This window comes from Gracilinanus agilis, chromosome 3 (assembly GCF_016433145.1).
Source record: "Gracilinanus agilis isolate LMUSP501 chromosome 3, AgileGrace, whole genome shotgun sequence".
In the NCBI taxonomy this organism is placed as follows: domain Eukaryota; kingdom Metazoa; phylum Chordata; class Mammalia; order Didelphimorphia; family Didelphidae; genus Gracilinanus; species Gracilinanus agilis.
The window spans coordinates 308,335,732-308,349,060 of NC_058132.1; the positions used below are offsets into that span (position 1 = coordinate 308,335,732).

General features: G+C 35.5%; 1 protein-coding gene across 1 annotated transcript in view; it reads left to right on the forward strand.

The window, feature by feature from the left end:
- The first annotated feature begins 998 nt into the window (after positions 1–998).
- CFAP221 (cilia and flagella associated protein 221) overlaps positions 999–13,329 on the forward strand; it is a 108,553-nt gene continuing 96,222 nt past the window's right edge. Inside the window, exons 1-2 of the mRNA XM_044669923.1 lie at positions 999–1,270; positions 8,192–8,292. Coding sequence (XP_044525858.1) covers positions 1,126–1,270; positions 8,192–8,292 — 246 coding nt within the window. The 5' untranslated portion in view covers positions 999–1,125. The remainder of the gene's footprint in view (positions 1,271–8,191; positions 8,293–13,329) is intronic.

A 13,329-nucleotide genomic window follows, 5' to 3' on the forward strand; every position in this document is an offset into this window, starting at 1 on the left:
GACAAGGTATACCAGAAAACCTATTCCATAATATTCCTTCCATTTCCCATCTCAAGGACCTGAAGTCATTTCAGATTCAGATGAATAATTATGGGCACAAATAGATTCTTGCACAGTTGCTCAATAAGACTTTTTATTTTATGACTATTATTCCTTCATCTTGGATAATTAAGAGTTGGTGGTTCAGAGAAAGAGAATAAGTAGAAAAGGCAAGAAACAATTACTCAGATTTACTTGAATTTACACAGATTTAATTGAAAGGAAAAATGCCATTGGACCAATGCATGTAATTTTCTGAAGCTGGCCTAGTTCAAGGAATGGAATTAACAATTTTTAGAGCTAAAAGTGACCTCAGCAGCCATCTAGCTCAACTCATACCCAAAAAACATAGCATACTTGGCAACTAATCCTTTAACTTCAGCTTGAATACCTCCAAAGACTGAGAGTTCACCAACCCTAGAAGTAGTCTATATTGCTTTTGTAAAGCTCTTATTATTAGGAATTTGGCAAGCATAAGTTCACCTTTTTGTGGACTTTTACTTTCACTCGTTCTTCCTGGTACTACCCTCTGGAGCCCAACAGAACAAATTGGATTCTTCCAAGTGGCAACCATCTAAAAACTTGAAAATGGTTATTTTGTCACTCCTAAATTTTCTCTTTTCCAAGCTATTCAATTTCTCTTTTCCAAGCAATTCTATTCCAAGCAATTCAGTTCCTAAATTGATCCCCATTTGATTCAGACTCGGGGCTTTTAGCTCTCCCTCAAGCCCTCTACTGCATACTCTCTAGTTTATCAATATCCTTCTTAAATTATGGACCGCAAAATTGAGCTTAATTCTTTTTTTTTTTTTTTAACCCTTAACTTCTGTGTATTGGCTCCTAATAAGGGTGGGCAATGGGAGTCAAGTGACTTGCCCAGGGTCACACAGCTGGGAAGTGCCTGAGGCCAGATTTGAACCTAGAACCTTCTGTCTCTAGATCTGACTCTCAATCTACTGAGCTACCTAGCTGCCCCAAACATAATTCTTTAAAATGATGGTAGCTTCTTTTTCTTATACATGCTTCCCTTGTGCTCTCTTTAGGTGAACTATTGGCCATTTATGAGACTGCAATTTTCATGATAAAATGGAGGTGATACAATCACAATCCACAGATATAAAACCGAATGATGATGAAAGGACACATACCGAAATTTCTCCTATTCTTTTGGCCAGCCTTGTAGAAGAGCCAAAGAAAAGAAAGGAAGTACCTAATCATCTGCTGGAATCAAGTAAGTGATCAGGATAGAGATCTTGTTTATCACCAAGATTTTTTCTAGATGAAAAAGTAAAGCACAGATTGTGAAGTATACTATTTTCTAAAATCCAGTTAAAAATTTAATGTTAACTTAATTGCCTAGATTTATACCATTTGTAAACTGATAAAAATGATAGTTTATTTAGATTATTAATACTGCCACTTTGATAGGTGATTTTGATGGAATTCTATTGTGCTATAAGAAATGACAAGATGTTTTCAGAAAATCTTGGAAAAATTTAACTGGAGTAAAGTGAAATGAGCAGAACCAAGAAAAGTATTCATAGTAACAGCATTATTTTACAATCATCAACTATGAGAATGACCTAGCTTCTTCTCAGTAATACAATGGCAACCATCCAAAAACTTGAAAATGATTATTTTGTAATAACCATTTCAGTAATAAAATGATCTGAGACAATTCTGAGGGACTTGTGATGAAAAATGCTATCTACTTCCAGAGAAAGAACCAATGAAATCTCAATGCAGATTGAAGCATACTGTTTTAAAATTTCTTTTTCTTTTCTTTTTAATTTTCTTTCTCAATATAACTAATATAATTGCACATACATAACCTTTATCAAATTGCTTGCTTTTTCAATGGGGAGGACAGAAGGGAGAATGGGAGAGAATTTGAAGTGTAAAATTTCAAAAAACAAAGGTTAAAATTTTTTTACAAATAATTAGAAAAAGTAAAATATAAAAATTAAAAAATAATGTTCCCACTCTGTTAACTGATACCTCTACCACTAAAACTTTAGGTTGTCCAGGGTTCTCTAGTTATTTGGAAGATGAAGCCTTTGTCTAGTATGATAAAAAATGCTTTAAATATTAGGAATGTGGTAGTAGTAGTCATATTAGAATCTAGCTCTTCATTACTAAGCTTTTCAAATTGAGATTTCCAAAAGATTTTGATAGCCGTCACTGATGTCTATGAAAACTGCCCTTTAATTCAGTGAAGAAATTTTAAACATGACTAATTGCATAATAAGAGCAGTGGAACATATCAATATAACTCTTAGCAATATGTCTCAAAACTTTTTTATTCCAAGACTTTTTTATGCTCTTAAATTATCAAAGCCTTCAAAGAATTTTTGCTTATATGAATTAATTATATTTATTGATTTTTGCCTTGTTAGAAAACAAAACATAAAATTAAACAATATTAATTCACTTAAATGATATATTTTAGCATATTTGTTAATATATTTTTATGAAAAATAACTGTTTTCCAAAATATTTAAATATTTAGTGAGAAGAGTGGCATTGTTTTACATATTTGTGAAAATATCTCTAATGTTTGACTTAATAGATGACAGCTGGATTCCCATATCTGCTTCTGCATTCAATGTGTTGAAATATGTTATATTGGTTTGGTGGAAGTATATGAAGAAAAACTGGTGTCACAGATATGCAATTGGAAAAGGGAGAAGCATTTCAATAGGCAAATAATGGCTTAGTATTATTATGAGAGTATTTTTGACCTTATAGATCCCCTGAAAGGGTACCAGGTTACCCCATGAGTCTGCAGACCACATTTTGAAAACTGCTGTGCTAAAGTAACATCACTGCTTTTCAAAATTTTCAAGCAGGCTATAATTTATTCATCTACATGAGTTTTATTCCTTTCAAAGTAATCATCTTGGGAAGCTAAACCCTTAAGTAGATCTTATTCATTTTGGAGACTCGTCTCTTGAAATGGAATTTTGAAAAGTAATTCCAAAATTGGCCAGGAGCATGTCTTTAAAAATAGCTCCAGTGGTGATAAACTCTCATCTTTTGAGGATGGATTTGATTTTTGAAAATTGCCAAAAGTTACTAGAATCCAAGGCTAATAATAAATGAGGTAAATGATCAAGCTAGGTAAAAAATTAAATGTGACAATAGGAAAAAAGAGAATGACTTTCTAGAATGGCCAGTTAGCAGTCTCTGAAAACTCAGAAGGGGAGTTCCCAAAATGTTTTCAACAGTGGCAAGGCCACTGGAAGGCATGTATAACTTCCACTGGAGACTAATAACAACGTATATTTACATAGTGCTTTCAGGTCCTCAAAGTGCTTAACCTACATTATTTAATTTGATCCTCACAATAATACTGTGAGGTAGATACTACAATTTTATTATCTTCATTTTTCAGATGGGAAAACTGAGGTTGAGAGAGATTAAGTGGTCACACACCTAGTAAATGTCTGAGGCAAGATCTGAACTCAGGTCTTCCTGACTGCAAATCTAGCACTTTGTCCATTATGCTACCTAAGTATTTCTAACTAGAGGCTTATCTATGTAAATGTTTGTCATGTAAAATAAAACACATCACTAAAATTAAAAAAATGTATATTCTTTCTAGAAAATTTCCCACTGTTTAAAGCTTAGTGTTATCACTTTTGTTGTTCATTCATTTCAGTTATAAATGACTCGTTTTTTAAAACCACATTTGGGATTTTCTTGGCAAAGATACTGGAATGGTTTGCCATTTTCTTCTCCAACTCGTTTTACAGATGAAGAAACTGAGGCCCAAACATATTTATACAAATATGTTATATATATGCACACATGCATATATCAATGAAATCCCAAACATTTATTTTTCCCTCATTTTTTGAGATTCCTTTTGAATAATTCAATATGTTTAGGAGTTATACAAGCTAGAACAAGTGTATCATTTGGGAGGAAAACCAGGTCTAAAGAAAATCATATTTTCAAAAATCTAGAACATCTGTTTAGTGCTAATACTATATATCTATCTTTAAACCACTATACTGACTGCTATCATCTACTCCTCAATTGATGACATTGAAGAGTAGGGGATGAACTAGTGAGAGTTTTGTGGTTTAAGGCATTCTTTGTGAACATACAGATTTTTAAAACTTTGGCATGAAGCTGACCTATAAAGACATTCTGATCACTGCAAAGAATGTGTGGAACTTGAACTGTTTGGAGCTCATAATCCTCAGAGCTTCTAGAATATGACATATCATCGGTGAATTACGTTGCAATTCTAACTAAAAAATGTCACATCATTGAAGTGAAGTGCACTCAATTTCCTGGAAAGTCCTGGAGGGGAGTGGAATATGTACTCATCTTAGAGTTAGAAGTTGAGTACTAGGCATGGAAGTCCTGAGAGATTAACTAGGATTGTTGGCAGCGAAGGGAGGAGGGGGAGAATAAACAGTAAAAAAGAACTGATGATCATACAAAAGGAGAGCAGGAAACACAAGTCTCCTCCCAAAGTGCCCATCATTATTCGGGACAATTGCCTTTCTTCAGAACCCTCTCCTCAAATACGTATCCTCAAAAGGCCCACAAACCCTTTGTCTGTAGACCCAACACTACCAGAAGGCCAGCCTTTTTCTGTGAAGTCCTTGGCCCAGCATGAGGCAGGATACGCTGGAGCCGGGAAGGGGACCCAGGTAGTGCCGGCCCCAAGGAAGAACTAAGAGAAGCCCATCCTTGACAGACCCGCAAGGATCTAGAGCTTGAAGACGCCAGACAGTCCAATAATGTGATCAATCAGCCCCTGGGTCCTGATGCAGCGCGGGTAAGTGGGTGCAAAAGGATGCCGCCACGGCTTCTGTCACAGTGTAGTCAGCCACGGGCCGCACCGCGAGGTGGAAAGCTGGACTTGAGCAGGGGAAACGACTTATTTACTTTCGCTGGGATCCCCTTTGCTTGGCCCACTGTGACCTTGAACGCGGTGCGCTGTGACCCTCCTCCTCTGGCTGTTACAAGAGCGGTCCCAAGTTCCTGTAAAAGGTGAAGGTGTATAGGAGAACCACAGGAAATGGTTTGGGGGCCCACCACGGACTCCCAGTGGAAAGTCAGATGGTGCTGGCACTAGGGGTGAAGCCGGTGTCAGCAGTAACAATTATCATGCTCATTAATTTGGAATTTCAGAACACAAATGGAAACGTCCCCCAAAGTGCATCCCTTTAACACTTAAATAGTAAGTTCAATTTGAGAGGATCGTTTGTTTTTTTCTTTTCTATTTTTTCTGTTTGTTTGTTTCAGTCTGATTTGCAAGGAAAAGTGCATGGGAGGGGTTTTAGCTGTTAAATGAATTTTCATTTTAACTGAAAAAAAAAAGAAAAAAGAAAAGGAAAAAACACAATAGTGTAGACTTAATCTAATCACTATTTTCTATTTTCACCTTTCTGTGTCTTGGTTCTCTCATCTGTAAAATTGTTATTGTCATACTTGTGCTGTCTACCTCAGGATTATTTTGAGAAAAAGATGTTGTGGCCTGGAAAGTATAATATAAACATAGATTCATTTTATTTATTCACAGTAATAAAAATTAAATGCTTAGTACTTTGGTTTTTCTTAATTTATTCCCGTGACAATTTTTCACATAAACTTTCCAAGATTATGTGATTTGTGTAGTCTCCCTCCCCTCTTCCCTTCTCCTTCCTGGAGTTGACAAGGAATTCCACCGTGTTATACATATATTATCACTCAAAACCTTTTCCATATTATTCATTCATGTAAGAAATCTTATGAGACCGAAACCCCCAATCATATACCCATACAGACCAGTGATAAATCATATGTTTTCTTCAGGATTTCTACTCCCACAGTTCTTTCTCTAGATGCAGACAGCATTTTTACTCATAAATCCCTCAGAATTGTCCTGGTTCATTGTATTGCTGTTTAGTAGCAAAGTCTATCACATTTGTTTATTCCACAGTATTGCAGTTATTGTGCATACTATTCTCTTGGTTCTACTTATTTCACTCTGCATCAGTTCATGTAGGTCTTTCCAGTTCTTAAAGAAATCATCCACTTCATCATTCCTTATAATTCTTTAGTGTGATAATTAGATTAAGTCTACACTGCCCATCTTTAGATTTAATCACTGAAGGTGAGAGCACCTTCCAATTCTGGGAGGTCCTAACCCACTTGTGCTAGAGTGAGTAATGAATCGGAATCAATCAACCTCCCCCTATTGTGATAGGACACAAAGGCTAGGGGAAGGCACTGGAAGTGACGCATATGTGACCCCTTTAAAAGAGGGAGTTGAGTGAGTGAGGCTGCTTCTGGTTTGGTGAAGGGGACCTGAGGGAGCTTTGCTGGTTTGCGACTGAGACTGTTCCACATAGTAAGTTTAAAGACTGAATCTTCCTGAACTTCTATTAAGAAACTTCCTTTTATAGACTCTGTGAATGAAGTTTGCTCCATTCACCTCTGGGCCTGAGGCCCTTTAACCCCTCCTGAGGGTTAAGATCTACCTGGATTAACTAGTGAGATAGATTCTTTTTTTTCCTCTCTCTCTTCTCTCATGTAAATAAACTTTCATAAAAGTCAATTTTAATTTGAGATTATTCTTAATTGAGGATTGATAATAGTTCAATCCTCTGGCGACCATCTTTAATATATTGAACCCATAAAACCCCTTTTTCACCCTTAAATTAGTACTTTGAATAGGTTATTAAGTGACCATGAGATGCTTATCCTTTTAGATTGGAGTTTTTGTACAAAACCTGTGAAAAGCAAGCTCTTTTTAGATTGGACAGAATCTGTAGTGCTGTATGTAAGATGACTAATTTTCTTTCAAAACTGTTTATTTTACCCATAATAAAACAAACAAAACAAAATGTTATAATTAAACAAAATAGTATCTTAAAAGTCTGGTGCAGTAGAAAACTTTTGAATTGGAGTCAGATGACCTAAAAACAGATCCCACTTCTAACAGCTTAAACACCTCCAAGACCTTGATTCAATTTTTCACTTGTGTCCAGGTTTGAGTTTCCCTCACTGTATGAGTTAAAGGGCCCTGCCAAACATCAACTCTTGGATCCTATGATTATACATAAAACCTCAACTTTTTACAATATGCATTGGTGAAAGAAATGAAGACCTTGAACCTTCACTTTAGCATGACAACACCAATATGACTCACTGAATGTATTGTTTCACTTCTGTTAGATATTCATCTTCCTTTATATAATTGAAATAAATAATTATGCTGTTGTCTGCTTTTTTCTCAGCATCAGTTTCAAATAAATCTTTTCATATTTTTTGTATTCCATATACTCTTTAGTGTATAATAATATTCCATAACATTCATATGCCATAATTTCATGCTGGATTTTTCCAATAAAAAAACTTTCTTTTTTATTATGAGGTTATTATTTTTCAAAGCTATTATTTTTAATCATTACAAACATGAACATCTCAATATACAAAGAACCAAAAAAACAGAATTAGATACGAAACTGTGAATTTGTTATACATGACTTGCTTTAGAATATGTATGTTAAACAAGATTGCCCAATGTCCTTTTCCTTTTCCCTTTTGCATATTTTTAATGTTTTGTTGATTTTTTTTCCTTGTTGACATTTCTTACGTTACCACTAACTCACTATCTCTTCCTCATAATTATTAAGTATAGTCAAACAAAACACAGTTAATGAATTTTTCCAGAAGAGATTTAACAAAAATGAAAAAGGCTCACAGTTAATTAAAGGCAGAAGCAACTATGTGGCATAGTGACATGAGTGCTGGACTAAGGAAGACCCAATGCAAGTCCTGCCTCTGACATTAGCTAAGTGATTGTGGGCAAGTCACTTTACTTTCATTTTAACTTCAGTTTTCTCATCTGTAAAATGAGGATAATAATAATACCTCCATCAATAGTCAAAATACTTTGCAAATCTTAAAGTACTTATCTTAAAGTACAAATCTTAAAGTATTAATGCTAGCTGTTCTTTATATTGCCAATAATAATAATAAAGCATATGATTAATCTTGTTGAAAGATATAACGTGCCTCAAAGAGCAATCCAGTTTTAACTGACATTTAAAATACCGGAATTTTGAAGAGTCCATTTAATATAATTGGTCTTAATTTAATTTTTCTATCATTTTTCATGCTGTCTTTCCCAACATTGTATGGATAGAGATTTTTTCAAAGCTTGAGCAAAATAAAGTTGTAAAAGCAGAACCTGGAATAATACATTTTGGAAGCTATAAAATTGGAGAACACCACCAACAGATTCTGGTAAGTATTTTTTAAGTAGGATGGATATTATATAATGAAAACAATATGAATTTACTGAATTTATATCAGACATATTTAAAGAACTGCAAATATAAAAAATAGCCAGTTTTGGCTTAGATTCTAGTATAAAGACAAATGCCTGACTATGTAAGGGACTGTGTAAAGGGGAGTTGTGAGATTGGAAATTAAGAAATTTTCTTATGGTTCACTGGATAGTAAGGCAGACCTGAAAAACAAGGAAATTTTTTGTCTTACCTCTCTTCTGGTTTCCTTTTGTTTAATAACCACTGATTCACCCTTTTGGATTCTCTGGAAGATGATAGTTTAATTACTAGATAGTTGGATGTTTTGCATCGGATGCATTGTTCTTCATTTCTTTATGTAAATATTTATTGATTTTCTACTTATGAACAAAACGTTGTGATGGAATACAACCTGCTGTCAAGAAGCAATTAATCTAGTAGGAAAAATAGATGAAGTACACATATAATGATACCACAGGACAATGTGGATTAAAATGTCATAAAAGAAAGCAAACAGAATCTTTAGGAGCTCAGAGGAAAAGGAAATTATTGGCTGGGGTGATCAGGAGAGACTTTACAGAAGAGGTCATATTTGAACTGCCCATACCTTTTAAAGAATGGGTAAGCAATGACCAGAGGCTGACAGGAGAAGGGTTAAAAAATGGTGGCACCTTCAACAGAAATAGGAAATTGAAAGAGTGAGTTTAAGGGGAAAGATAATGAGTTCCATTTTGAACATGTTGAGTTTAAAATGTCTCCAGGAAAAAATAAAAAATAAAATAAATAAAATAAAATGTCTCCAGGACCTCTAGTATGGAAAAAGTCCAACAGACAACTGGTAATAAGGGACAGCTAGGTGGTGCAGCAGTGGATAGAGCACCAGGTCCGGATAGAGTCAAGAAGACCTGAGTTCAAATCCATCCTCAGACACTAGCCGTGTGACCCTGGGAAAGTCGCTTTAACTCTGTTTGCCTCTGTGTTCTCATCTATAAAATGAGCTGGAGAAGGGCATGGTAAACCACTCTAATATCTTTACCAAGAAAACCTCAAGTGGGGTCAAGAAGAGTCAGACAAGACTCAACAACAGCAACAATGATGATACAAGACTCAAACTCAGAGAAGAGACAAAGAAATACTGCCTTAAATCTACCATGAAGACAACAGTAACAAAAACTGATACAAATTTAATATTTGTGGAAGTGCAGGGAAATAGGCACTTTAATATTTTGTTAGTGAGACTAAATACTGTTTCCATATGCAGTAAATAAGTCACACAATTGATTGTATCTTTTGACCCAGAAATTCCATTACTAGGTCACACTTTGAGAGTACTCTTGATGACTTGGTGGCAGGATTATAGGTGTTGGATTACAGGAGCTAATTATAGTTGTTGACTGAATCTTAGATTTGCAGAAATGGACAATTTCTTTATTAATTTTTATTACCTGTTCTAATTTGTTATAAGGGAAGATTCTATGGAGAGAAGAGACATTGGGAAGTCACGGAAATGATTTTTTAAAGAACCAATGAATCATTTTTTAAAATTTAATTTCTAGTATATTTTAAATATTCTAAAATGATTTCTATCCTAAAACTATTCTTGTTGTTCAGTTGTTTCAGTCATATCTAACTCACCATGACACAATTTGAAATTTCCTTGGCAAAGATATTGGAGTGGTTTGCCATTTCCTTGTCCAAAATCTATCCTAAAAAGTATAAAAAGGGTACAAATTTTCTTAGCAGTACAAAAATGTTAATTTGCAATATTTATAATAGCAAACAATATTTTTATATCCAGTGATTGAAGAATAGCTAAATAAATATGGTATATTGATAATAAATTATGTTGCCATAAAAATGACCTATATGAATACAAAGAAGTTCAGAACGTTCTATATAAAGACATACAAACTGAGATCAATAGAACCTCAACTGCTTGACACAGTTTGTGTGTGTGTCTGCTTTGGTGAAATGTGTGAGAAAAAGATAAAGACAAAAGTTGAACTTCAACAGGACTTGAAAAGGGAAAAAATGAGTAAATACAGATCTTTTTGTTTGTAGTTTATTTTTAATAAGTGCTTATATAAGTGTTCATTTTTTTTTAGACCCTTAACTTCGGTGTATTGTCTCATAGGTGGAAGAGTGGTAAGGGTGGGCAATGGGGGTCAAGTGACTTGCCCAGGGTCACACAGCTGGGAAGTGGCTGAGGCCGGGTTTGAACCTAGGACTTCCTGTCTCTAGGCCTGACTCTCACTCCACTGAGCTACCCAGCTGCCCCCATTTGTTTTTAATAAGTGTTTATATGAGATTATATTCCTAATTTTGTGTTTATTTGTTTTGGGGGTTGGTTACTATGTTTGAGATAGTTTAAAAAATACTTACTATACTTTTTTTATATATATAAAATTTTATTTTAAACATTTATCAATATTCATTTTTAACCTGTTTACATGCTTCATGCCCCTACTTTCCCCTTCACCCCCTGCTCTACCCCCACCCATGGCTGACGCACATTTCCACTAGTTGTAACATGTGTCCTTGTTCAGGGTCTATTTCCAAATTGTTGGTGGTTGCATTGGTGTGGTAGTTTCGAGTCTACATCCCCAATCATGTCCGCCTCAACTCATGCATTCAAGCAATTGTTTATCTTATATGTTTCCTCTCCTGCAGTTCTTCCTCTGAATGTGGGTAGCGTTTTTTACCATAAATCCCTCAGAGCTGTCTTGTGTCATTGCACTGTTGCTGGTACAGAAGTCCATTACATTCGATTTTACCATAGTATATCAGTCTCTGTGTACAATGTTCTTCTGGCTCTGCTCCTTTCACTCTGCATCAGTTCCTGGAGGTCTTTCCAGTTCACCTGGAACTCCTCCAGTTTATTATTCCTTTTAGCACAATAGTATTGCATCACCAACATATACCACAATTTGTTCAGCCATTCCCCAATTGAAAAACATACCCTCCTTTTCCAGTTCTTTGCCACCACAAAAAGCGCAGCTATAAATATTTTCGTACAAGTCTGTTTATCTATGATCTCTTTAGGGTACAAACCCAGCAATGGTATGGCTGGATCAAAGGGCAGGCATTCTTTTATAGGTCTTTGAGCATAGTTCCAAATTGCCCGCCAGAATGGTTGGATCAGTTCACAACTCCACCAGCAATGAATTAATGTCCCAATTTTGCCACATCCCCTCCAACATTCATTACTCTCCTTTGCTGTCATTTTAGCCAATCTGCTAGGTGTGAGGTGATACCTCAGAATTGTTTTGATTTGCATTTCTCTAATTATTAGAGATTTAGAACACTTTCTCATGTGCTTATTGATACTTTTGATTTCTTTACCTGAGAATTGCCTATTCATGTCTCTTGAATGAGTTCATCCCTTTCACATTCAGAGTTACAATTATCAGTTGTGCATTCACTGACATTTTTGTATCCTCCCCTAGACCCACCCCCTCTTCTTACACTATTTTCTTTTAAACCAGTGGTTTGCTTTGAGCCAGTATCCTTTATCCCCTCCCTTGAGTGACTTCCTTTTCTCCCACCTCCCTTGTTATTCCCCTTTTTTTGTTTTTTAAAGGCCTAATGAATTCCCTCCCCCTTCTTCTCCCCTCCTCCCCTTGACCTTCCCACTCCCCTGCTCCCCTTCGTTTATCCCTTCTGACTTTCTCAGTAGGGTTAGATAGAGTTTTTTATCCAAATGGATAATAAAGCTACTCTTCCCTCTCTGGGTTGATTACACTGATAGTAAGGTTTGATTATTACCTCTTAATGCTCTCTTCCTCTCCTTCTTATAATAGTATTTATCCCCTCCCCTTCCCATGCCTTCTTTGTGTGTAATAGAATATCCTATTTTTCTTATTTACTAGGATTTTTCTTGGTGTCCCCTACTATTCCCCCCCTCTTTCCCACCCTCCATGTCATCTTAGACCATTTAGTATCCTGTCCTCTCCCTATGAATTATTCTTCTGGTTGCTATAATAGTGGATATTATAATAGTGAATAGAGTTCACTACAGAGAATTATACATAGCATTTCTCCACATAGTAATACAGATAATTAGATCTTATTTAAGCCCTTAAAGAGTCAAGTTTAAAAAATTATGAGTTTTCTTTCGTTTCCCTCTGTTTCTTATTTACCTTTTCATGTTTCTCTTGATTTTTGTGGTTGGGTATCAAACTTTCCTTTTAGTCCTGGTCTCTTTTGTGCAAAAACTTGGAACTCTTCAATTTTGTTGAATGCCCATACTTTCCCCTGGAAGTATATAGTCAGTTTCGATGGGTAGTTGATCCGTGGCTGAAGGCCCAGCTCTCTTGCCTTTCTGAATATCGTGTTCCAAGCTTTGCGGTCTTTTAGCGTGGAGGCTGCCAGATCCTGTGTGATCCTAATTGGTACGCCTTGATATCTGAATTGTCTCTTTCTGGCTTCTTGTAAGATTTTTTCTTTTCCTCGAAAGCTCTTGAATTTGGCTATTATATTCCTGGGCGTTGTCTTATCTGGATCAAGTGTAGAGGGTGATCTATAGATCCTTTCAATGTCTATATTGCCCTCTTGTTGTAAAACTTCAGGGCAATTTTGCTGAATAATTTCTTTTAGTATGGAGTCCAAATTTCTATTAATTTCTCCCTTTTCAGGGAGACCAATGATTCTCAAATTGTCTCTTCTAGACCGGTTTTCTTGGTCTGTCACTTTCTTATTGAGATATTTCATGTTTCCTTCTATTTTATCAGTCTTTTGACTTTGTTTTATTTGTTCTTGTTGTCTTGAGAGATCATTGGTTTCTAAATGTTCGATTCTAGCCTTTAAGGACTGGTTTTCGGCTTTAATGTTTTGGTTTTCGGCTATAATTTTTTGGTTTTCCTTTTCAATCTGGTCATTTTTGGCCTTCAGTTGACTTGTCTCACTTTCCAATTGCGAAATTCTGCCTTTTAAACTGTTATTTTCTTGCCAGATTTCTTCCATCTTCCTCAACATTTCATTTTTAAACTCTTCCATAGCTTGTGACCAGCTTTCA